This window comes from Mastigoproctus giganteus, chromosome 13 (assembly GCF_048544385.1).
Source record: "Mastigoproctus giganteus isolate SK-2022 chromosome 13, ASM4854438v1, whole genome shotgun sequence".
Lineage (NCBI taxonomy): Eukaryota > Metazoa > Arthropoda > Arachnida > Uropygi > Thelyphonidae > Mastigoproctus > Mastigoproctus giganteus.
In genome coordinates, this window is record NC_143587.1 from 150,336,283 (window position 1) to 150,363,586 (window position 27,304).

General features: G+C 37.4%; 1 protein-coding gene across 2 annotated transcripts in view; it reads right to left on the reverse strand.

The window, feature by feature from the left end:
* The window catches only part of dom (domino helicase), an 896,769-nt gene that overhangs the window by 596,251 nt on the left and 273,214 nt on the right, over positions 1 to 27,304 (reverse strand). For both annotated transcript variants that reach the window (XM_090388005.1, XM_090388004.1), the window contains exon 16: positions 12,656 to 12,766. In XM_090388005.1, the coding sequence (XP_090244131.1) occupies positions 12,656 to 12,766 (111 nt within the window). The remainder of the gene's footprint in view (positions 1 to 12,655; positions 12,767 to 27,304) is intronic.

Below are 27,304 nucleotides of genomic sequence, written 5' to 3' on the forward strand. Positions count from 1 at the left end.
AAAATACCATGAAGGTGAAGAAATACCATGTGCTTTAGAAAATACCATGACTAGCGAGTCAAAAGCAGGGATTCACAAAAAGGAATGAACATTGAAAATTACAACTAATGTAATGGCAGGGTTTTCCCGGCACAAAAGCTCAAAAATACCGTGTTATGCAAAATTTTCAGTGATTCTCAAACCGTGTTGTAGAAATACCATGTTATACGGGGGTTGCCTATATATATATACACACACACACATACATACATACATACATACATACATACATACACAGGTAGCCCTCGGTTTATGATGGGGGTCTCATTCTTAAAGGAACTGTTGCAAAAAAATTAGTGTAAAATGAACCTAATTATATAATTTAAGTCAATGAGTTACATTCCAGACCCCTCTCAAAATTGATGTAAGTAATAAAATATTATGTTTAAAGCTCTTAAATGCATGCTATGAATGTAAAAAAAAAAACATTTTTATGAATATAAATTCATTAAATGTAATACAGTATAAAATAACCAAATTAAATTTAATTAAATAAAAAAATTAAAATTTGTATATCTAGTCTGATATGTTCAAAGCCCACAGAATAGACAGAAATTTGCATTTAGCCAGTGGGTGAGTGGTTGCTGAATAAACTTCCATCAGATGTTGTGAAGTGGATAGCGTGAATAAATTCAAGAAGTACTAGACAAACTGATGGAGGGAATGGATATGTAAAAAGGGAAGGGTTTGTTTTTTTTTAAATTTTTATTTGCTGATGTTGTATAAGCTTGCTTTCTTTCATCATTTGCTAAATTCCCAAGCTGCCCTAGCAGCCTGCGAGAACTGCTTACTGAACTTCATGTGTGACTGCATTCAATTATCTCTCCCTGTATTATTTTTGGTTCTAAACTACCCAGAATGTGGTATTTTATTCTGGGATTACTGTTGGCCATATGCAGTAATTTCCATTTGCACATGTTAAACTTCAATTGGCACTTCTCTGCTCATCTTTCATTTTTTATAGATCTTGCTGCAGTAAGTCATTCTGATAACTGTCATTAGCCACCTCCAGCACTTCTTGTGTCATCTACAAAAAATATGCTTCCATCAATATCATTAATAAATACTGAAAACAACAATGGGCACAGCACTGAACTCTGTTGTTTTTGTTTGGTTTTTAGGAGCATTGGCAACTAAGGCCATATTGCTCCCGGGATATGCGGTGGTCATTCCCTGACTTTTCCGCACCCTCCGTATTTGGTGGTTATGGGCTCGAACCCCGGTCTAATCAAGAAGCTTGCTGCTGCTCCTGCCCACCTGGCTATGGGGGTGCCACTGAACTGAACTGTGTGAAGCGCCACAAATTTTTATTATTATTATTATTATAATTCCCAAAATTAATGAGCATGGTAGTGTACAAAATCTAGTAAATTTAAACTACATAGCAGAGACATCATGTTCTGATGGAACCCCCAAACAGTTCCTTGTAAAGCATGGATGGCCAGGATCATGAAATCTAAAGATGTAAAAACTAATGTCTGGATTAGGAATGTTGAGGCTTTAACTCCATATGCCTTTATATGAAATTGTTATTGTTGAGACAACTGGTGAGCATCCAAATTATTTTCTAGCATGGTTGTTCAGGTTAATATTTATGTCATAATGTTTTCTTTTAAGTTTATGAGAAACATCAGGGTCATAGCCCTGTCCGATTACTTATGCATCCAGAACCAGCACTCAATCTTCTTTAACACACACCATATCCAACTTTATAAGGCCACTGTTCTCTAATGGGGTTCCATTACAACAAGCCAACCTGTCTATCGATATATATTAGCCACGATGTTAACTACTGCATCATTCTGCTTGAGAAAGTCTGGCAACATGAGCAAATGTTTTAATTGCATTTCACCCAGTCCTTAAGCTCCTATTATTACTGTAACCTTGTGAGGCCCTAACGAGGGTGAGCAAAGCATTCCCTTGGGCTTTAACCAGCTCAATGAACTCATGCCCCTACAAAATGCAACACTATCACCAGTCCAGCAGTTCTGAGACTTCACCTAACTTGGCTCCTTCATGCCCTGTTGATCATAGGACAGTCTTTTCCATCACGTTTTAGCATTCATTAATGATCAATGATGTGGGTGTTGAAGATTTTGTAGGCAGCTCTTCTTCGATGGTCCACCTTAGAGATGGAATATCAAGCCCACCTTCTGTGATGTAAGCATGAAAGTATGGTATAAAGCTGGAATAATTGTGTTGTGTGGGAGACAAAGCCACCTCACAGCAGCATGCACTTTTTTCTCCAGACTGACCAGAGCTCCTGCAGTCACTCACCCCAAGACAAAAGGATGGTGATGGCGGGAAGGAGATATGTGTTAAGGATAAAAAAGACACTGTTGCGGTTTCAGAGGCACCTTCTTCAACCTGAATAAGCCATTCTGAATTTCATCTTTACACTTCATGCGATCTTCGAGTGAAAGGGGAATCCCAAGGTAGGTCCAGGAGTCAAACTATGCACGCTGTAAGACTGCCTGTATGCATTCACTAGAAACTCAGTTTGTTCAACTTTAACCTTCTTATCCTTGCCTGAAGAAATCAATAAGGGGCTCCTAGATCTCTAAGCACTGATGACAAGGCCCGATTGAGTAGAATGGCAGTTGTATCCAGCAGGCTTTGCAGATTGCTTTTTCAAAGCAGCTAAAACTGGGTGGTCGGCATAATCCATAAAGGATGATGGTAGTCCTTCATGCAGCAAAGATTCAGTCACTGCCAATATTGTGATGGCTATCATCCGACCACATTTCAAAATCTAAAACCTGAACTTCCTGCTTTCTCTACTAGTTCTGGCCCAGACAGAATTTCACCCCAACAAATTCCATTTGGGCTCGAACTAGTAAGGAAAGCAAAAAATACAGAAATACAGGGACCTCCCATAATTATGAGAGCAAGGATGCTCTCATAATTATGGCTAAATGTTTTCTTATCTCACTTGTTGCCTCCCTTATTATAAATGGATAGAGCCGATCCAGCCTAAGTTCCTATGTACTTTTACCGTCAGAAATGTCTCTCCAGTTTCTTCTCAGCTTTCACAAAATCACTTAGCCATCTATTAGAATTTGATATGCATCTGGTCTTCTGGTATCATGAGCCCTAGAAAATTCCTTTTGTGTGAATGTAGATGCAGAATTTATATTCAGTTTGTTAGAAACGCGAGGAGGATCATAAGAAGTTACAGGTAATGGGCCAATGTGATTCTTACCTTTGCTTCTAATGTTTACCTAAGTAAAGAAGTTTTTGCTGTTTCTCTTTGTATTTTTGGCTGTTAATCTGCATATGGGCATTCTTGCCATCTTAGCTTACCCACTAGTGACCATTGCAGACTACTTTATATCCATTCAAAATTTCTGCATACCCTGATGCTCAATATGCATGCCATGTATATTTCTCCTCAGCCACTAGACTAGTCATTTCTTAAGGTGTCAATTTAGATCTCAGCTCTGAAGAGTATCTCAGTTGAACAGTATCTTACTTGGCATAAAATACCTAGTAGCTTCTGAAATTACTTCATTGAATGCCTCACATTCGGAATTTATCGTTGGTAATATTATTAGTTAGTTCCACTGAGTGGAATTTAAAAATTGTCTGAAACCATTGTAGTGAGCTTTTCAAAAGCAAACATCCTTCCCTTTGCCCTCAACAGCAATTTCATCTTTAAGTAAATTCCAAATCAATACACTCTGATCACTTCAGATTCTTAATGCACGAAGACTCACTACTGATAATCAGATCAATCAAGAGTATTGCTTTCTCACATTTCCTCGCAGATACAATATAGATTTCTACAATTCTACATTTTAACACATTTGAAAATTGTGGGAAAGAGTAACTCAATAAATGCAGAAACTCATTACTACTCTGTGACTGTACAACCCACAACTTCCAGTAAATATTTAGAAAGTTAAAATCCCACATTATAAAACATTTAGATTTACTGGCACACTCAACAGAGTGGGCCAGTAAATCAAATGCAAAAATACAAAATAAATCTTGTTAAAAGTAAAAAGAAATGTCATGACCTTTATCAATAAGCAAACACTTTTTAAAAGTATTAATGGCTCAGAGAAACCATTTAGAGACTATCAGTTTAATGTCTACAGAGGTCCCCTATTCACCCACCTCTATGGAGGAGAGTGGAATGGGGAAAAAACAGAAACAGAAGTAGGAAAGAGAGGAGAACAAAAGGAAAGAAAGAATAACAGCAAGGATTCTTTACTTATATGAAGTCTAAAAGGAAGGAGATGACTCTGATTGGTCCACTTGATATCGATGGTTTGACTGTTGATGATTCTACTCAGATAGCAAACAAACTGAATGAGTATTTTGCATCTACATTCACACATAAGGTTTGAAAATGCCAGGTTATCAACTTGTAGCAGGGTGCTTAATGATTTTGTAATAACTGAGAACAAAGTGGAGGAGAAATTGTTGAAGTTAAACATAAGAAAGGCACCTGGGGTGGATGGGATTTATTCAGTTATATAAAAGGAGGTGGCAAAGAAAGTAAGCAAAATTATGAGAGTCCTTGGATTCAGGGGAGGTCCCAATGGACTGGAGATGTGCAAATGTATCCCCAATTCACAAAGGGGGATCAAAGGGTGACATGAGTAATTACAGATCAGTTAGTTTAACTTCTATTCCGGGTAAAATAATGGAGTCACTGGTTAAAGATGCATTGCAGGATCATCCAGACAAGACTGCAGCAATAATTCAGATACAACATGGGTTTGTTGAGGGAAAGTCTTGTCAGGCAAATTTGATTGGTTATTATGATATCGTTACAAAGGAACTGGATGCAAAAAACAATTTTGATATCATATACCTGGATTTCTGGAAAACTTTTGACACTGTTGCGCATGGAAGACTACTGTACAAATTGGAGCAGAATGGTATTAAGGGTAAGTTGCTACAATGGATAAAAGCATGGTTGAGTGGGAAAAGACAGCGGGTGGCAATCAATGGGTGCTGCTCTTCGTGGACTAATGTTATTAGTGGAGTCCTACAGGGTTTGGTGTTGGGTTCACCGTAGTTTTGTATATTTATCAATGATATTGATGAAGGTATATCAGGCTTAGTGTCGAAGTTTGCAGATGATATAAAGGTTGGCAGGGTTGTTAATGACAGTAATGGCAGTGTGCTACTGCAACAGGATCTAGAAACTTTGGGCAGATCGACTGAGAAGTGGCAACTGAAGTTTAACATTGACAAATGCAAAGTACTGCATATGGGTAGAATAACCCCAGAGAAACGTACCAACTGTGTGGTACTACACTTAAAGTGGTAGAAAATGAAAAAGACCTGGGAGTAATTGTACAGTCAGACATGAAGTTTTCTGAGCAATGCAGACAGGCTGTCAAGGCAGATCATGGGGTTTAATCAATGATATATAGGAATTTTGCTAGCAGGGAAAAGGAGCAAAGGGTAAGATAATGGAGTCACTGGTTAAAGATGCATTGCCGGATCATCTGCAGGCTTAATGTCCAAGTTTGCAGGCAATACAAAGGTCAGCAGGGTTGTTAATGACACTAATGACAGTAAGCTGGTGCAACAGGATCTAGAAAAGTTGAGCAGATGGGCTGAAAGGGGTAAACTGAAGTTTAATATTGACAAATGAAAAGTACTGCATATGGGAAGCAGTAACCCTAGAGTAATGTACCATCTGTGTGGTACTATACTGACAGTGGTAGAGAGTGAAAAGGACCTGGGGGTAATTGTGCAGGCAGATATGAAGGTTTCTGAGCAGTGCAGATGATCTCCAAGAGTGGTGTCTTGTCAATGATATACACGAATTTTTCTAGTAGGGATAAGGAGGTGATTATCCCCTTGTATTATAAGGCAATGGTCAGGCCACACCTTGAGTACTGTGTACAGGCCTGTAAGCCTCATTTTAGGAAGGATGTAGATTTGCTTGAGCGTGTATGGAGAAGGGCAACAAGATCGGTGAGGGGATCCTCTTACCAAGAGAGGCTTAAGTTCTGCAAATTGCAGCGGCTGGAAACTAGGCAATGGGTTGAGCACACTGAATTCTGATGGGATTCTTCCACTTGTTCAGATTACGAATCCAAAGGAGCATAAATTCAAATTGAGGAAAGACGGTTGTAGAATAGACGTGTGGAAATTTGCCTTTAGCCAGCGGGTAGTTAATTGCTGGAACAAACTTCCATCTCTCGTTGTGGAAGTTGATAGGTTAAATAAATTTAAGGAGGAACTGTACAACAAACATTTAGAAGGATTTGTTTTGTAATTTTTTTTTTTTTTTTGGCTGATGCTGCATAAGCTCATACACTTGCTTTCTTGCATCACATGCCACCACTACTACTACTATTTGGCCTTGCACATGAATAAGTCTCAAAACCATGGGTATATCACATAGTTTATTTATTTATTACTATTATGTATTATTATTTTTGTCACTTTTTTTTTGTTAAAGAGGAACGACAAAATAATAAAAATTAACTACTGAAACTACGAAAAAAATATAATAGTGCATCCTGTCATCATATGAGCAACAAGAGCATGTCACAAAATATCAGAATGGGGGCTTTATTTGAAAAAAGCATGTACTTCTTTCATGAATATTCATACATAGTGATATAACAGGTTAATTAAACACAAAGGCAATGGATACTGCTGTACACAAAATAGAGAGAGGCCTGCCTACCTACCTACCAGTAGAGGCAAATTACCTCACATTTAAATAACACTTAAAATTGATATCCATGTTAAGTTCATAAAAAAAAAAAAAAAAAAAAACACTTCCAAACTCCTGTTCTAATGTTGTAATAATGGATTACAAACTCAAAACTGTATACAAAAATGATGCAACTATCCCAGATGAAATCAGCATTGCACTGATAATTTTTTAATGGTATTCTCTAGTTGACATAAAGGAGAAACTGCAGTAATTAGACTCTTTAATAGTTAGAATTTAATACTTTAATTAAACTTTCATAAATTCTGTTGTTTATAAAAATTTAGTCTGGAACTGAATAAATATAATTCCAGAATACAGTAGATAAAAGAAATACAAATAATCAATGCTCATTTAATTTGGAGGGGGGGGGGCTGAGTAATACACCCAACACAACAGTAAGTACAATACAATGAGGCATAATATTTCAATGCTTGTCAGCATATAAACATTATAATACAGAAATATATATGCAGATATATGTTATTTTTAAAGCAAACATGTAGTTCTTGATTTTGAGTTAATTCGTTCCTAGCACGTGCTCATAAAGCGGGAATTTATTTTCAATAGACAAAGTTAAAAATAGGGATCACGTTCTCAACAATGAAATTAGCTTATGTTTAAACAATGATTGATTTATCGAAAGAAATGAAAATGTTTGTTTTCATTCTTGTTTTTGATACTTGTTTTTATTTATTTATTTTTATTTATTTATTTATTTTTATTCACAACGGACCTCAAAAACTTATTTATAAAAGGGAAATAAAATATACTGATTCTTTTTTCTGATAACAGCAAATTCCAGTTCCAGTAAGGTCTACAGCTGTGCACATAGCAGGCATAAACGATTAGATTAATATGTAGTGGAAGTAATTAATATAACAATAAAATTTCACAGAGATGAAAAAAGTGACAAACAGCTTTACCTATGCCTAAAAAATTTTTAACTATTTTAAAAGAGCTATTTCTTAGCAGCATTCACATCTGACCTGCTATTCAGCTGTTTTAATATACAAATCTAAGAAAAAGCACTTTCTTGGAAGTTGATGGCAGCTACAGCTCGGAGCAAGCCAATATATACAAAAAGTACTGTGACAGGAACATTTCTACACACATAAACAAAAAGCATTCATAACTGTTCAGGTCATTATTTACTAAAACTGTTAAACAGCATAACTGCTAACAGGACTGGTAACTAATATAACCCTTTGAGCAAAGAATTTGTCATCTTCTGACAGTAAGTTTTCACAGTAGCATACAATGGAGTTTAAAAAATCTTTTTTTTCATGGAGATTATTTAAAAATGTAAACTTTGTAAATAAATTCTTTAAAACATTAATGTTATTATTTTGACTATTTCCCAATGTCAGGGTAAAATGTCGGTGCTGTCGAGGCAGTGTTAGGTGGGTCGGAAAACTGTTAGTTGGGGGGGGGGTACAAGGACTAATAGATTAACAGTAGCCACTGGCAGAGGTGGAAGTGATTCTTGCACTGCTTCTATTGAAATGAGCAGAAGCCTGGAAAACAAGATGCAGGATATTTCAGAGACTGCTGGTAGTCATTGCGGTACAAGTAAACACATGGGTTGTGTTAGGGTAGCTAAGAATAGAAACAGGTGCATGTATACCTGCGTGTACACCAATGCTAGGAGTTTGGTAAATAAATTTGATGAATTTGAGGTATTGCTCAAAACATCAAAGGCAGATATTGTTGGGATATCAGAGACGTGGTGTCACACAGATATAAGTAATGCGGAACTGGAATTTGGGGAATACAATGTGTATAGAAAGGATAGACAGGACAGGAGGGGAGGAGGGGTTATGCTATTAGTTAAGAAACACATAAAGTCCAAGGAAGTGAAGCCAGTCGACATCGATGGACAGGGCAGTGTCGAGTCAGTTTGGTGTGACATAAGCATAGGGAAATCAAAATTGAGAGTAGGAGTGTGCTATAGGCCTAATGACTCTGATGAGTATAATAAGATATTGTACAGGGAAATAGAGTGGGCCAGTAAATCAGAGAGTCTTATAATGGGGGATTTTAATTTCCCAGATATTGACTGGAATTTGTGGATTGGTCACTCGCACACTAGCAAGGCTTTTGTGGATTTATTGGATGATTGTTTTCTACATCAGCATGTTCGTGAGGCAACAAGAGGGAGCAATACTCTTGATCTGATTATCAGTAGTGATTCTTCATGCATTAAGAATCTGCAGATAAATGAACCACTGAGTGGCAGTGATCACAGTGTGTTGAAGTGGGATTTACTCAAGGAGGTAACTACCATCAGAGGTAAAGGGAAGGGTTTTTGTTTTCGTAAAGGCGACTATGATGGTCTGAGACAGTATTTAAATTCTATACAGTGGGACCAACTGACGATGTTACCAACAGCAAACTCAAAATGGGAAGCATTCAAGGAACTAATCTTGGAGGCTACCAGGCTTTACATACCAACTAAGAAATATTGTTCAAGGTTTAGGCCTAAATGGTTGTCAGATGAACTAATGAGACATGTGGCAGAGAAGAAAGATGCATGGGATACATACAAATTAATGGGTGACATGGAAGCCTATGATAGATATAAGTTGGTCTGTAACCAAGTCACAGAGGAGATTAGGCAGGCAAAGGCAGACTACGAAAAATCCTTGGCAAAGGATGCAAAGAAAAACAGAAAAGAGTTCTTGACATATTTAAACTCAAGAAGGAAAGGGATGAATCAGATTGGTCCACTGGATATTGATGGTTCAACGGTTGAGGATCCTGCTCAGGTGGCTAACAATCTAAACGAGTATTTTGCATCTACATTCACGCATGAGGAGTTATTCAGGAAGGAGAATGATGTAGGTAAAGTAAACATTGGCAGGGAGCTGGATGATTTTGTAATAACTGAGAGGAACGTGGAGGAGAGATTGTTGAGGATAAACATAAAAAAGGCACCTGGTGTGGATGGGATCTATCCAGTTATATTAAAGGAGGCAGCAAAGGAAGTAAGCAAACCCTTAGCCATAATTATGAGAGCTTCTTTGGACTCAGGGGAGGTACCCATAGACTGGAGATGTGCAAATGTAACCCCAATTCACAAAGGAGAATCAAAGGCTGACACAAGTAATTATAGACCTGTTAGTTTAACTTCTGTTCCAGGTAAATTAATGGAGGCACTGGTTAAAGAAGCACTGCAGGATCATCTAGACAAGAATTCAGTTATAGCTCAGACGCAGCATGGTTTTGTTAAGGGCAGGTCTTGCCTGACCAATTTGATTGGATACAGAAGACAGAAAGTGGTAATCAATGGACACTGCTCAACGTGGACTAATGTTATTAGTGGAGTTCCTCAGGGTTCAGTGTTGGGTCCGTTGTTGTTTTCGGTGTTTATGAATGATATTGATGATGGGATATCAAGTTTAATGTCCAAGTTTGCAGATGATACAAAGGTTGGCAGGGTTGTTAAGGACACTACTGACGCTATGCTGCTGCAACAGGATCTGGAAAGGTTGAACAGATGGGCTGAGAGGTGGCAAATGAAGTTTAACATTGACAAATGTAAAGTACTACATATGGGAAACAGTAACCCCAGAGAAACGTATCAACTCTGCAGTACTACACTGACAGTTTTTTTTTTTTGATTTGGTAGTTGTTGGCGCATCGGCTTCTGTGGCCATATTGCACCTCCCAAGGTTTTTTTTGCAGTACTTTGATCCAAGCCCGAGGCGGGAATCGAACCTGCGACCTTTGGGTTGCCGGGCAGGTACTTTACCCACTCGGCTAGCCCGGTCGGCACACTGACAGTGGTGGAGAATGAAAGGGACCTGGGTGTGATTGTGCAGGCAGATATGAAGTTCTCTGAGCAGTGCAGACGAGCTGCAAGAGTAGCTCATGGTGTCTTGTCAATGATATACAGGAATTTTTCTAGCAGGGATAAGGAGGTGATTATTCCCTTGTATAAGGCAATAGTTAGGCCACATCTTGAGTACTGTATACAGGTCTGGAGGCCTCATTTCAAGAAGGATGTAGAGCTGCTGGAACGGGTACAGAGAAGGGCAACAAGATTAGTGAATGGAACAAAGGGTTGCTCTTACGAAGAAAGGCTTAAGTTTTGCAAATTACAGAGTCTGGAGACTAGGCACCGGCGAGGTGATCTGATAGAGGTGTATAAGGCTTTGAATGGGTTGAGCATGCTCAATGCCAATGGGATTCTTCATCTTGCTGAGAATAATCACCTCAGAGGGCATAAATTCAAATTGAGGAAGGATGGATGTCGGATAGATGTGCGGAAATTTGCCTTTGGCCAGCGGGTGGTTGGTTGGTGGAACCGACTTCCATCACTTGTTGTTGAAGTTGATAGCCTAAACAAATTTAAAGCTCAACTGGACAGGTATTTCGAACGAACGGAGGGGTGAAATGGGAGTGGTGTGTGTGTGTTTTTTTTTTTTTTTTTTTTTGGCTGATGCTGAATAAGCTTGCTTTCTTGCATCATATGCCTCTACTAATGCTAATGCTAATACTAGCAGACTTACCTGTTTTGATGTATTTCCATGCCTGCACTACATCATTCCATGTCAAGTCTGTCTGGTCTCTTCTGTATCTTCTCTTTCATCCCCCCTTTTATGATCAACCTGCCTTTGTCTCTTTTGCTGGCTGTCCTGCATATCCAGTCTCATTCCACCATGGGGTTTCTTTCCATCTCCTTCTGTTGCTTGTTCTTCTGCAAACCTGCTCTGTCAATTCTACTATATAGTCTTTGAATGCTTTCCATTCTGATTCCATGCTGTTCACCACTGCCTTAGGTACAACCTTCCTGAACTCTTCTCTGTACATTGCCCCCTTTTCCTCTTCTTTCAACTTCCACACCTGTAGTTTTCTCTCTTGTGATTTTGATCCTCTTCATAGGGAATCTTAAAACTCCAACAATTAACCTGTGATAACTACCCACGGAGACACTAGGAATGACCTTGATGTCCACTAGTCTTCTGTGTCACTCTTTATCTACGAGTATATAGTCAAAGAGGGATTCCTGTTAACCATCCCAACCGTATCTTGTCACTTGGTGACTCTTTCTCTTCTTGATCCAGGCATTTCCTACAGAAATCCAACAACCCGTCACCATCATCACTCCTAGATCCCCAACCATGCAGACCCATAACATACTTCCCCAGGGGCTCACATCTGGTGAGTATGGGCTTAGTTCACCCAGGGTCCTGAGCTGGATATCAGGATATTATCATTCTTCTCTTTCTTGGTGATTCCCTTCTATTTCTGATTTCTCTCTCTCTCTCTCTCTCTCTTTTGTCTGGTACAGCATAAGCCTCAGGCTTCCTTATACCATGTGGCTAATAATAATAATAATAATAATAATAAAATTGTTAAAAATCAAATCAAAATTTATAAACCATATATTTATAAAACATATTTTAAAAATATATTTATAAAACATATTTTATAAATTATATTTTATAAATTTAATTTATAAAAAAAAAAAAAAAAAATTGTAAATAAAACCTGTCATTACATTTGCATTATTTGATTCAGTTTAATCAAATTCTTAATATGAAGTCCACATAAATTCTTCAATTAGCACTCATCAACCCAAATTTCACAACTGTGAACAGGTTATCCTAGCTTTAAAATTTAAAGGGTATTCTTAGATTAATGGACATAAGAAGAGAGAGAGAGGAAAAAAAAAAAAAAAAAAAAAAAACAACCCAGACATGCCAATGAAAGGGTAAATTTAACCATTCAGTGGCATACACACGCAGGCACACATGAACAAAAAAATGTACCCAACACACTACAAATAAGTTACTATTCAGTGGCATACACACGCAGGCACACGACTAAAAAAATAAACAAAAAATGTACACAACACACTACAAATAAGTTACTAATTTCTAACTTCATTAACAAATAATCCCATTAAAAAACACTCACCTCATCTAAAACAAAATATTTCCAACGTTTCCGCCGGAAAGATTGATGATCTTGTACCACAAGTTTATAAGAAGTAATACAAACATGAAAGGCATTTGGTTTAGTCCATCCCTATATAGAAAAATACAATAAATTATATTATGAAAATCAAGAATAAAGAATTAAAAGAAAAGAATACAATGAATATACAGTTCTTATTTGACTCAAATCCTATATGTGACCTCCTACCACCCACATCTCATTTTTTTTTTTCAAAGTGTACGTTGTTGTTATTTGGTTTTTAGGAGCATTAGCAACTAAGGCCATATTGCTCTGGGGATATGCAGTGGTTATTCGCTGACCTTTCCACATCCTCCATATTTTGGTGGTCACGGGCTCGAACCATGGGCAGGAGCAGCAGTGTGCTAAGCACAGCTGCTCCTGCCCACCTGGCTATGGAGGCGCCCAGAAAGCATACGAAAATTCAAAAATGCCAAAATGACAGTATTTCATCATTCACCATAACATGGAGCCAGTCCATCTGTTATATTAATCATAAATATAAAATAATTAAAGGAGACTAACCGATATGAATGCACAAGTTTTTTCATATCTTAAAACTTATTTTGATACTCTTATAAACAGCCAGCATGTGAATGGCAAATATGTGAGTGTCTCCAAAAAAAGCCATAATATTTAGCAGGTATTAAATCTATCAGAATATTTAAGTCCAAGAATTTCAACTGTAATAATGAACACACACTATATCAGTTACTTAAGTGCTACAAACATTACAGCTTTTGAATATACAGTGGCGATCACATAATTGCATCACTATAAATTTCATCCCAAAACAAACATAATTGAAATAATTTCCCCAATAGCCCACAAATTTGTTATGCACTAATGTAAAATGACTATTCATTTCAGTGAAAATAAATTAAATTAAAGAAAAGATATTATTATTTTATAAATCACAGAAATATACTGCGAGCCATATGAATAGGTTTTCATTGTGACCAATGTTTCAAATTAATATTATGAAATAAGATAGTAAAAAATAAGCCATCAGCAAACAAATACAGTAGTGATACCATTAGATATCCCATAAAAGGTATTATTTGTAAAATAATAAGGAGTATACCTCAATATAATATTAATATTCGTGTAAATCAACATGAAGCCTCAGTTCGTGCTTCTCGTTCAGAAGCGTCAGAATTAGCCTTTCATGCCATTAACGAAAAAACATACTTTTTTATTTAATGAGGCCAAAATACTTAATATTCAACGTAATTATACGTGACTATTAATTGCAGAAACTGTAGAGATTAAATTACACGAGAATTCTGTTAATGTTCGGCGGCCATATTTGATATCCGATGTGCGGACCTTTACGTGCAAGCGTGAAGACAAATAATCACTATTTAAGTTTCAGGTTCAACCCTATTCGGTAATTTTCATTCCTGTGATCACGACATATGTTGAAAAGCGTTGTCAGCTTCAGGAAGGAAAATCGTTTTGAATATTTTCGTTAGATTCTTTTAAACTGATTTGAATTGTGTTAAATTGTTTTTAAATTATTTAATTATTTTTATTTTCCTCTAATGTACCGGTAAGTTGTTGATTTTTTCGTTTTTTCCGTTTTAATTTCTGGAGAGTATCATACGGAAGTGTTCTATGCACTATACTGAGGTATACTCCTCTTATTATTTTACAAATATTAATATCAGTGTAGAACGTATTGAGTATTACAGCTCTGATTCATACTATATAAAAGGGATTGGTATTTTGTTGGACCAACACGGACTTTAATTATCATCCCGCACCTGCCTGGCATGGAGTATAAATAAAGGATTCCTGAAATAATCACTATGTAGTCCGTGGTTGCAGATATGGAAAATAGTTTTTTTGCAAGGGTGTTTTGCTGATGGCTTTTTACAGCAATTTTCTGTCGCGTAACATTCCAGCAGTTTCAAATCAGGACTATTTGCTGACAATGATAAGGAGTGAAGACAGCAGTCTGCATGAGCATCACCACAAAAAAAAAAAAAAAAAAAAAAAAATATATATATATATAAAAAAAAAAAGAAAAAGGAAAAACACTCAGTGCTTGAAACACGTTAAAATTAGCATACTCTAAATAGTATTAAATGATTATATAATGCTGTATTAACCTTAAATGCAGTGCGGCTAAGCCTGAAAACAAGCCTGATATACCATCAAGATCATTAATAAAAATGGAAAACAATGCTGGGCCTAGTACAGAACCCTGTGGGTAGTCCACTGATAATGACAGTCCAGTGCCCACAGACAACCACTCCGTACCTTCTCCCACTCAGCCATCCCTTTCTCTATAGTGGTAATCCGCCTTTAATGCCACACAGCTAGAGTTTATACAACAGTCTTTCATGTGCAACTGTATCAAAAGTCTGCCTGAAATCCAAGTATATATCAAAATTATTTATTGCATCTAGTTCCTTAGTCACTACATCATAATACGTAATCACTTTGGTCAGATAAGATCGCCCCTTAAAAATCCATGCTGTGACTATGGTATAATCACATTCCTGTCTCGATGCTACTGCAATACTTCTTTAACCAGTGACACCATAATTTTCCCTACAACAGGTCTGTAATTACTCATGTCACCTTTTGATCCATCCATTGAGAATTGGGAATACATTAGCATATCCAGTCCATCGGTGCCTCTCCTGAATCCAAGGATGCTCTCATATTTATGGCTAACAGTTTACTCACCTCCTTTATTGTTTCCATGAATTTAATTGGATAAATCCAATCCACCCCAAGTGCATTTTTTTTTTGTTTAGCTTCAACAGTTTCTCTTCCACTTTCCTTTCAGTTATCACAAAATAATTGAAGTTTGATAAACTTCTGACATGGCCTTCCATAAAGAATTCCTCATGTGTGAATGTAGATATTTTATACGTATTCAGTTTCAGGATCTGAGCAGGATCATCACCAGTCAAACCATTGACATCATGATGCTGAATGTGATTCAACCCCTTCCTCCTACTGTTTGCATCACTGCTGCTGTTCTTTGCATTCTTTCACAGCGAGTACTCCTAATCAGCCTAAGTTTGACTAATTTCCCTTGTAACTTCATCACAGACTACAGTGGAACCTCTATATCCTGAGGAATGGACGAATATAGAATCATTTTTTTCCCTAGGAATTAACTAAAATTGGAATAATCCTTTCCCAGCCCCGAATCTGATACATAAAAAAATAAAAATTTAACCAGAACTTTACTTTTACCGAGGAGCGATGATGGCAGAAACTGAAGAAGAGCAAAGGAATTATGTATTGTTTGGAAGTGGAGTCACCTTCCGTTGAAACATCAGGTACTGTAACTCCAATTCTGGATCAATGTCTTTTTTGTCCCTTTCCCGACGATTTACTAGCACTCGATTTAGCAAAGAACCTGTCCAATGTTGCCTGTTTCTGTCTGTTTTTTTTTAAATTTTCCAAAAGTAGCTAATCACATTATCATTGAATGAATTTATATTTTGATTAACCACAGCAATGTATGCGTGCCACTTCTCGACCATATACTCTGTGTTTTGGCCCAATTGGATAGCATTTCCCTAATGTCAGCGGTTGGGTTGCTGCCTTTACTAGACCCCTTCCTCCTCTGATGAAATTTCCTCCACTGCTTCAGCTTCCTGTTCTTTATGAAGGTCCAACAGTTCTTCTGTGATGAGCTTCCTCACTATCAACCTACAATCCCATGGACCTACCAAGAGACACAATTTCATTAACAACAGGCTCTAATCCCAAACCTTCAAAGTCTCTTTCTAACACACACACACACACACACACACACACACACACACACACACTGGCCACAATTTCCTCCAGGCTGAGTTCGTTGTCCTGGAAGACACTTCCCCCAAGTCTTATCCTCAAATAATGGAGGACATTGAAGTGATTTTTCAAAAATTCTCTCAATGTAAGTTCTGTCTCCGACGTCACTTCAAAACCCCTTTGAAACAGGGCTTTTGTATAAGCCTTGTATACAAATATATATGCTTTGTATAAGGTTTTTTAAAACAGGCAATGACCTGCTGATCCATGGGTTGGATTAGAGGAGTTGTGTTTGGTGGTAGATATTTAATTCGAATAAAGATGTATTCCCCTGCCAAATCGTCTTCCAAGCCAGGGGGATGAGGAGCATTGTCCAAAACCAAGAGGGCCTTTACATGTAAATTATAACTTTCTAGATAAGCTTTCACTCTTGGGGCAAACACTTCGTGAATCCACTCCAGGAAAAACTGTCATTACCCAAGCCTTACTGTCAGTCCTCCGCACCACATTTAGTTTACTTTTTTATGATATTGTTCTTCTTAAACAACTCTCAGATCTTCTGAATGATAAACGAACAACGGTTTAATTTTGCAGTCTCCACTAGTGTTACCACACAGCAAGAGTGTTAATCTGTCTTTCATTGGTTTTTGTCCGGGCAATACTTTTTCCTCTTTTGTGATGTAGGTTCTTCTAGGCATTTTTTTCCAGAATAGGTCCGTCTCATCACAATTAAAAACTTGTTGAGGGATAAATCCCCCAGTGTCTACATAGTTTTTGAAACCTTCAACAAACTTTTTAGCATCTTCTGCATTCGAGCTTGAAGCCTCTCCATGCCTAATTACACTATGAATACCCCTTTGCCTTTCAAATTTTTCGAACCAGCCTCTACTTGTCATGAAATCACCACTGGTTCCTGGGTTTTTTTGCTGCAGACCATCATATAACTGCCTTGCTTTTTCGCCGATGATAAATTCTGAAATCCAATCACCAGCCATTTGCTTTTCAGTAATCCATACTAATAAAAGATTTTCCATGTCTTCATACGTTTGTGATCTATTAACAGCAAGAATTTTTACACATTTTGCCACATCAACCGCTTTAATTGCTTCTTTATTTTTAATTATGCTGCTTACCATAGTTCTCAGCATGTTAAATTATAACGCTAAGTTGGAAACACGTGTTTCACTTTAAAACTTAGCAATGAGTTCTTTTTTCAACTCAATCGTGGTTCTCACAGCTTTCCTTTTTTGGTGGTTTTTCTTCACTAGACTTTTTTGGGGCCATGGTCACTTCTTTTTACAAAGATAACTGAAAAAGATTGCAAAATTCAAAAAAATTTCAAAGAGGTGATACGCACTGAACGATCGCACAGGGCTGGCTGACTGCATGGGCGATTGCATGAGACTTTTCGTGACAAATATTGGAACATTTTTTTGTTGAAAAAATTTGACGAATATAGAGGTTCCACTGTACAGTAATACCACGACTTACGCGAACTCGGAGTTACGTGGTTCTTGATTTTTTCGTTTGGCAACACTGCCGCTGATATACTATCTTCAAGGTCGTTTTTCATATGATATCGATATACGGTGTGACGGCAGAGAGAGAGTGAAAGCTAAAGATGAACAAAATTCAACTTTGCTGCGCATGAGCTGCACACATATACAAGAATTTGTATTCCAACTATCATATTTATGTGTGCTTTCGAATTCGTGCTCAACTTTTGTCGGAAATTACATTGTTATCACGAGAGAAATGGATCGCGTCAGTCGAGCCGTATACAGTCAGTCCTCGTATAACACGTGTTTACACTACACGAATTCGATCATACACTATTTATAAATACGGTAACGATATCTTATAATATAACACGAACCGAATTGGCTTAGGCACGATTCGCCTTTGTGTTTACAAGAAATGGCAGTCGAATGCAGAATCATCCCGACCGAACGCAACACGATAGGAATGAAGAGAAGATTCTGAAAATGTATTTATGTTTTTTATATCAGTGAAGGGGAAACACGTTTCACCATAATAACGTAAAAGCCAACACAATTCCAGCTATCGGTATGCAATTAGATCGAGTTTACTACCAGTTTATAACAGATTCCACTAGCAGAAATGCAACTGGATTTTTATTGTTTTATGGTAGTAACCCCTATAAATGTGCTTTAGTAAAATGTGAGGTGTTAATAGTGTACCTCTGCCTTTACGGTGTTGTTTATTCAGTTGCTACATGCGCGCAGCTTTGTTTATGTGTATCAAGCGTGCCTCCTCGTTTTGTAATTGTGCTTTATTGCTTTATTCCCTAAAAATTAGTAAAATACTTAAAAGGTGTGAAAAGGAAGCGTACTGGTGAAGACACTGCAGATTCAGAGAGAAAAATAAAAGCAATTATCGATAAACAGAGGCGGACTGGGTCAAAAATTCTTAACTGGGAAAGTTTATAGTGGCCTCATACTATGGTTTATGGCCAAAATCATACCGACCCACCGGGGTTTCCCCAGTAAGGCTTATGGCTAGTCCGCCTCTGTCGACAGAGAAAAAATATGAAATTGTGAAACGCTTTGAGCGTTTCACATGTGCTACAGGCCTAAATATTGCACGTGCTACAGGCCTAAATGAGGCAACGGCGAAAAGCACATGACAATTGCAAACTTGACAGAAGGTCTCAGCTCAATTGAAAAGGGCTTAAAAATTTTAGAAAACATAGACTCCAACGAAGAACGCGTTATAGCTACAAAGCAAGGAATAAAAAAATTATTAGCTTGCTACGAAGAAATTCTGCGTGAAAAAAAGAATTTGTTAGATTTTATGAAGCCATCGGCATCGAAAGTCGACAAAGTAAGTCATTTATTTTTAATACATATTTTGTATTAATATTTTTCTTCTAAACTAGTGTTTTTGTTAGTCCTTGGTCCCAATTAAACAAAATTTATATGTATTTATATGCAAAGTTGTACCCCGACTTACGCGAATTCGACTTAAGCGATTTTCGCCATACCCACCTATCACGTAACTTCGGGATATTACTGTACTTTATATCTACAATCGGCTTCTGTATCAGCTGATAATTTATATGCACTCACAGATTTTTCTTCTCTGCCAAAAATCTCATAAATTCATCTGACACCCAATTGAAAATGAGATGCTACTAGGCTTTTCATAATTGGTATGAAAAGCCTAGTAGTATCTTTGCTGCTTTTCTTTGCATTCTTTGCCAGAGACTTCTCATAATCTGCCTTAGCTTGCCTAACCTCTTTTGTGACTTAATCACACACTAATTTATATCTGCCGTAGATTTCTGCATCATCTGATAATTTATATGCATCTCATGATCTGGTTGAGGCGTATAAGGCCATGAATTGGTTGAGCAAGCTGAATACTGATGGGATTCTTCCTCTAGCTCAGACTAAAAACCTGAGGGGGACATAGATTCAAATTGAGGAAACACAGTTGTAGAATAGATGTGCGGAAATTTTCCTTTAGCCAGCGGGTAGTTGATGGGTGGAAAAGACTCCCATCTCTTGTTGTGGAAGTTGACAACCTAAATAAATTTAAGGCTGAGCTGGACAGGCATTTGGAATGAATGGAGTGGTGAAATGGCAGGGGGTTTTTTTTGGCTGATGCTGCATCAGCTTGCTTTCGTGCATCATATGCCTCTACTAATGCTAAAGTAACAGTGGTCTTCTCCATTGGTAAAGCATTACTTATTTGACTTATTCAGGATAACTCATTGTGAAGGTATTCACAATATGAGATTTACTTAATGCCAATTCCTAGCTATTTAGTGGCTGTGTGTAGAAATGATGCACTTGCACTAGCGTACATGTCTGTTAACTATTCCTCAACTTAAGGCCCTAAAGTTCTCTATGATCTTATTATAAAACTCTGGCATTGACAGTGTTTCACACCTACAATGCATATTACGTGGAGATGGGGGAAACTCCTGGTGCCATTTGACACCAAACACATTCTACACTCTGATCTTATTACAATATACACGAAAGAGATTCTACTTTCATTGTGCCTACGCATCGATGCATTCTTGTTTACAGAAAAATCGGTATGTGTTCTAACCCCTTGCATGTAGCAAACAAATTTTCTCAAAGAACAGGAGAGCTTGGCAGATGGCATGGACGAGCACCAGCTTGTTCTTATTGGCTTTTGTGATTCGATCCAGCTGCTAAGACCTCTTTCCTATAGGTTTTATTTGTGCAAAACTTATTCAAGTTGGCATCGAGATGCTGTATTTTGTTTCCATTTGATTTGGGAGGTAGCAAGCTACGATATTAAATCTCTAATCCTTCAAGCAGAACATCAGGGTTGCGTGAAGTACTGGCTTCGGTATTCACCAGTAACACGAATCCCAAACGAATGGTGTTGAGATTTGACCCTGATAATTTTAACTGTCGCTACTATTCATATTTTAATGATATATGGTAGTTGCTGCAACCCCAGTGAAGTAGCCCAGACTGTAGTTCTGTCCTCTGGTGAGACAAGCTTTCTGGTTACCCCATTGAAGGAGCCAGAATTTTACAGCGAGGATTGGCTTCTTCTTTGCTGTAGTAGCTGCTAATACCCACAGTTCAAAGATTAAATTACAGTTCAAAAGAATTTCCTAATTATTTGAGGATCCTTAGCATAGATTAATTGGTGTATAGCTGCTCATCGAAGAGAGGCTGCTCTAGATGTGAGCTTGTCAACATGAGCATAAAAACTCAGTTTTGGGTTGAATATAATTCCCAAATCTATGTGAGTGGGGATGGCAGACCTGAAGTATCTCCAAAACAGGACAAAGAGAACAATGTTATAATTATTACACCAACTGAGAGAAATAAACTAGGGTCTAGAGAAGCAGTAAAGCAAGCCTTCACTGAGAACTCAAAGAACAAATTTAAGAATATCAAAGTCAAAGGACTGACAATGACAAGATGAAAAGGCATAGTTATTGAAACTATCAGCAAAGAGGATGCTGAAAAAATTATAACCCCATGACCACAAAGTTAGGCTTGAAAACTGACAAGCCAAATACCTGTGCACCTAATATCTTTATCTTTGACTTGAGTAGAAGACTAAATCCAAACAGGAAATTACAACTGAGATCTATGAGAAAAAACTGCTAAAAACATATGAGAAAGGACCAGATAAACTATGAATTCAGATCTAAAGACAGCACCAAATCAAGATCTGTCCAATCTTGCCACTGGGTATCAGAAATCTCCCCTAGTGTGGTAGATATTGACAAGACAAGAAAGAAAGAATTTACATACAATGGAGTACCCCCACAGGAATACCCGAATGTTATCGGTGTATGAAGTTGGGGCACACGTCACACACCTGCTCACAAAAAGAGAGCACATGGTCATGTGCAGTACAGGTTATGACTATAGCCAATGTAAAAAAAATACAGGATGCCAAATGTGCAAACTGTAAATCTGATGGGCTGGTCTTCAACCATTCAGCGCAAGACACCGAGTGCCCAATATGTATGAATGCAGTTAAACAACTAAATCAGAAAATAGATTATGGACATAATTCGTAGTCGTAATCAGTACCCACGCCTTGAAGTATCTTCAACTTAATGTGTAGTGAGCTTATACAGTTGTAGATCAGTTAAAATTGGCCATGGAAGAACAACAAATAGACATTACCTGTATTCAGGACCCCTATTACCCATGGGAGTAGGGTTCAGGGATATTCTAGAAGTTATAGGATTATTGAAACCATGGAAACCTTGTGGGTTGCAACAGTTATTAGAAATATGAAACTTACAGTTACAAAAGTAAATAGCCTCAGTACAGCTCCCTAGCTGCTTATGCCCATTTTACTTCTCCTCATGGATCCTCCCATGTGATCTTGTTGTAATGCATACTGGGAGAAAATATTGCCCCTTCTATCCAATACTTAACAACAGCACTAAACCTACTATTAGCTGGCAAAATACTAGGAAAAATGCATACAAACTATGGATCACCCATTTGGCACATGTGGACATGCGTTTTTGTTAAGGGCGTCTCCTAGAACATTTCAAATCCATCTCGTATCACTGTAATTTTAGATTCTATAAAATTGGGCCAGATAAGTGTAGTGTAAGTTCTGTGTGTGTTGTTTGTACAGGCCGTTTACCCGGAAAGGTGCTTCTCAATACTCATCCAAACCACAGGAAGGTCGACCAGTTCAAATAGGTAGGATGTTTAGAGTCTCAGTTTATGAGACAACACACACACATCTGGGAGCCACTCCAGAGGTAGGGGGAGGGAAAAAGAAGAAGAAGAAGAAGAAGAAGAAGAGAAAAATAATAAGAAATAGGAATAAAATTGAAATAAAATAATATTAAAAAAAAAAAGGAAGTAGAGCTTAAAATCTTAACATCTTTAGCATTAGCAGAGGCATATGATGCAAAAAAGCAAGCTTATGCAGCATCAGCCAAAAAAAAAAAAAAAAAAAACCCACTCCCATTTCACCCCTCCGTTCATTAAAAATACCTGTCCAGCTAAGCCTTAAATTTATTTAGGCTATCAACCTCCACAACAAGGGATGGAAGTCTGTTCCACAAACCAACTACCTGCTGGCTAAAGGCAAATTTCTGCACATCTATCCTACATCTGTCTTTCCTCAATTTGAATTTATGCCCTCTCGGGTGGTTATTCTGAGCAAGAGGAGGAATCCCATCAGCACTGAGCATGCTCAAACCGTTCAAGGCTTTATACACCTCTATCAGATCACCTCGCTGGTGGTGAACAAATTGCAGGCCAGATGCGATACATCCACAGCTGGATTAGTGATTAAGAAATTTATTTCTCGGTTTTCTTAAGTGCCTAGTCTCCAGACACTTAAGCAAAACTTAAGCCTTTCTTCGTAACAGCAACCCTATGTTCCATTCGCTAATCTTGTTGCCCTTCTCTGTACTCGTTCCAGCAGCTCTACATCCTTCTTGAAATGAGGCCTCCAGACCTGTATACAGTACTCAAGGTGTGGCCTGACCATTGCCTTATACAAGGGAATAATCACCTCCTTATCCCTGCTAGAAAAATTACTGTATATCATTCACAAAACTCCATGAGCTACTCTTGCAGCCCATCTGCACTGCTTAGAAAACTTCATATCTGTCTGCACAATTACCCCCAGGTCCTTTTCATTCTCTACCACTGTCAGTGTAGTACCACAGAGTTGATACGTTACTCTGGGGTTACTGTTTCCCATATGTAGTACTTTACATTTGTCAATGTTAAACTTCACTTGCCACCTCTCAGCCCATCTGTTCAACCTTTCCGGATCCTGTTGCAGCAGCATACTATCAGTAGTGTCCTTAACAACCCTGCCAACCTTTGTATTGTCTGCAAACTTGGACATTAAGCTTGATATACCATCATAAATATCATTTATAAATACAGAAAACAATAATGGACCCAACACTGAACCCCTTCACTAAACTCTTATACACTGTATTCATAAACTCTAGAACTATCCAAAGCCATTCGTGTCAGCAGAAACTTTTGCCTTTTAAACGCATGAAGCACATTTAGATTAAAGGGGGTTTGAATAAGTTTAGTCTCTTGATCAGGAGAAATTATTCCCACAGTAAATTCAAATTCTGTCCTGATGTCCAAATATTGTGTACATTCATACAAAACATGGCTCCAACTTTCGGTCTGTCCACAAAAACAGAGAGGTATATTGCTCAGCCCGAATTTAAACAGTTGAGCATTTAACGAAACATGTCCTGTAAGAATGTAAGAGCTGAACATGTTCATATATTTATTTATTTGTCCACTTATTTCTTCTTGTGTCTATTAAATAAGAAAACCGAGAAATAAATTTCTTAATCACTAATCCAGCTGTGGATGTATCGCATCTGGCCTGCAATTTGTTCACCAACTCATTCCAACATCTTTGTTTTGCTCTCTTAACACCCTGTTGTGTGTGAATCTCAATCCTGATAAATGCAGTTGGAATGTTTACAGATATGAAAGCACAGCCCTCGAAGCACTAAGTAAAAGTCCAATGGTGACACTCCAGTTAATATCTGCAAAGAAACCATCGATACTGTTCGACAAACATATAGAATAGCCAACAGCAATTTCCTTTGCAATGACATGAGTTTTAATTGAAATCTAACAATTACCACCCTATGGTACCATGCACCAGCAGCATAGGTCAGTGGTGCACAAACTGTGGGGTGCGACCCCCAGAGGGATCATGGGATAAATTAAAGGGGTCGCAGAAATTTTTAAAATTTATTTTTTTGTATTTTTTTGTTAAATTTATTTTTGTGTACATAAAAGCTAAAAACCTGTTGTTAAAATTACTTTTTCAATACTGTAGGTGCAGAGACCTTGCTATTCAAACTAAGTCTGAGATACCAATGAACCTACTGCCCACCGTGCCTTAATTTGTTCACTGGCTATGGACACACAAAAAGCAGCTCACTACTGCGACTTCTCAGTATATATTGATACTTCTACTCAATTAATGCCTTACGGTAATCCCTTTAGCTGTTAATTTGTGCTTCCTACATGACAAATTCTCAAACTGCCTAAAAGTCAGAGGTGTGAATGTGCTGGAGCAGTAAATATACATAGGAAGTGTGTCACACGGAGGTGCGGCACTAGGGTTTTTGGCACCCCTAGACAGAAATGTATTTGGTGCCTTGAAATACTTTTATTAAATATTATTATAATAAAAATTTTGAATTTCGGTGCTCCCAGACGTTGGCGCACCTATGCCCGGCTTAAAGTGTTCCGTTGGCTCTGGTTGCACGCAAGTTTATTCCGCTTCGTAATTCAGTGCATTCTCCTTGCTGCAATAAAAATTATTTCAATAATGCATGGAGAAAAATACAGCAACGATTTAAAAACCATTCCTCTGTCCAGAAACACAGTTTTGAGGCGTCTTACAGTCATCGGACAACATAAAATTCAATTTATTAAATCGACTAACAGAAAGTCCAATTTTTGAAATACAATTAGATGTATCCACAGATATTTCAAACCTTGCTCAACTTATTGAGTATGTTGGATACTGCTAGGAGAAAGATATTTTGGAGAATTTTCTATTTTGCAAAGCTTTGGAAGGAAAAATGACGGGCCAGAAGATTTTTGATGTTATAAACATTTTCTTTCAAACAAATAATCTAAAGTGGAACAACAGTGTTGCAATTTGTACTGATAGCTGCATTAACAGGAGAAAATAAAGGTTTTAAAGGAAAAGTAAAGGAAATTGATCCAAATATCGTTTTTAATCATTGCATTATACATAGGGAAGTATTAGTAGCCAAGGATATGAAAACTGATTTGAATGAAGTTTTGAAAGATGCAGTACTTTTAAGGAACTTTATTGAAAGTAGAAGCTTAAATAGCAGACTTTTCACTATACTTTGTAATGAAATGGGATCCACTTATGAAATGCTTCTTTTATATACGAAAGTGACGTGGTTCCCAGCGGTAAAGTGTTGCGACGTCATTTTTGGTCTCAAACAAAGTTTTATTGTTTTTATCAAATAGGTGGGATGTCATTGCCACCCACCTAACAATGCTAAGTAAGAATTTTCTGATTTTTCAATGCTGATGGGATTCTTCCTCTCACTCAGAATAATCACCTGAGAGGGCATAAATTCAAATTGAGAAAAGACTAATGTAGGATAGACGTGCGGAAATTTGCCTTTAGCCAGCGGGTGGTTGGTTGGTGGAACAGACTTCCATCCCTTGTCGTGGAACTTGATAGCCTAAATAAGTTTAAGGCTCAGCTGGACAGGTATTTTGTACGAACAGAGGGGTGAAGTGGAAGTGGTTGTTTTTTTTTTTTTTGGCTGATGCTGCATAAGCTTGCTTTCTTGCATCAAATGCCTCTACTAATGCTAATGCTAATATATCTCCAGAAAAAAAAGTTGTTTGGATTCATGATCCCTTTGCTTTTGAAATTTCTTCATGTCTCGAAATTACCATTGAGCTAAAAGGAAGATCTCATCGACCTGTCGTCTGACGTGCTCGTTTCAAGACTACTTGGGAAAAATTTTGGCTTTCTCTTCGAGATGAGTATCCAAAATTATCGAAAATGGCGATACAAAGATAGCTTTTGGGTATACATGTTTATGTGATGTTCGTTTCTCAAAATTAACAGCTATAAAAAAAAACAGCATTCCAGACGATGACATAAGATTAACAATTTCAAATATTATCGATCATCCAGGCTCATCCTTCTCATTAATTGTTTTTTGTAATTGTTCATTTTTTATTGTTTTGTAATCTTAATTGAAGAATAAGAATTTGATTTGTTGTTTTTGCTGTATTCAATAAAAAAATTAAACAATTAAAAAAGAAACAATTTTTTTTTTAATCCTTTCTCAGTACTCAAATAAAATTTTCTAGTACATATTTTATAAAATGCCATTTTTCTTCTTTAAAAATCTTGTCATCCTCCCTCAGGGTTTACATTGAGGGGTCGCATCAATTTTATATTTAATAAAGGGGGTTGCGAGCAAAATAAGTTTGTGCACCACTGGCATATAGGGAGGAAGACTACAGAATAGTATAACTTCAAAGTTTTTTTCAACAATCCCCACTCTGTTCTCAATGTCCAAAAAATAGCTGCAGTGGGATTTTTAACTTTACTTAATGAATAAGAAAGATGTGCAGAGAAATTTAGCTTGTAATCAACTGTCATTCCTAAATATTTTACTTCAGTTACAAGAGGAAGTTGAGTCCCATTCATTTTAATTTGAGGAGGTCTGTTTAGATCTAATTCAGTCTTAAAAATAATCATCTTAGTTTTAGAAGAACTAATGGTAAACTTGTGCTGGAGTGTATTTGTATATAGATCCTTTAATACATGGTGGGCAGTGGA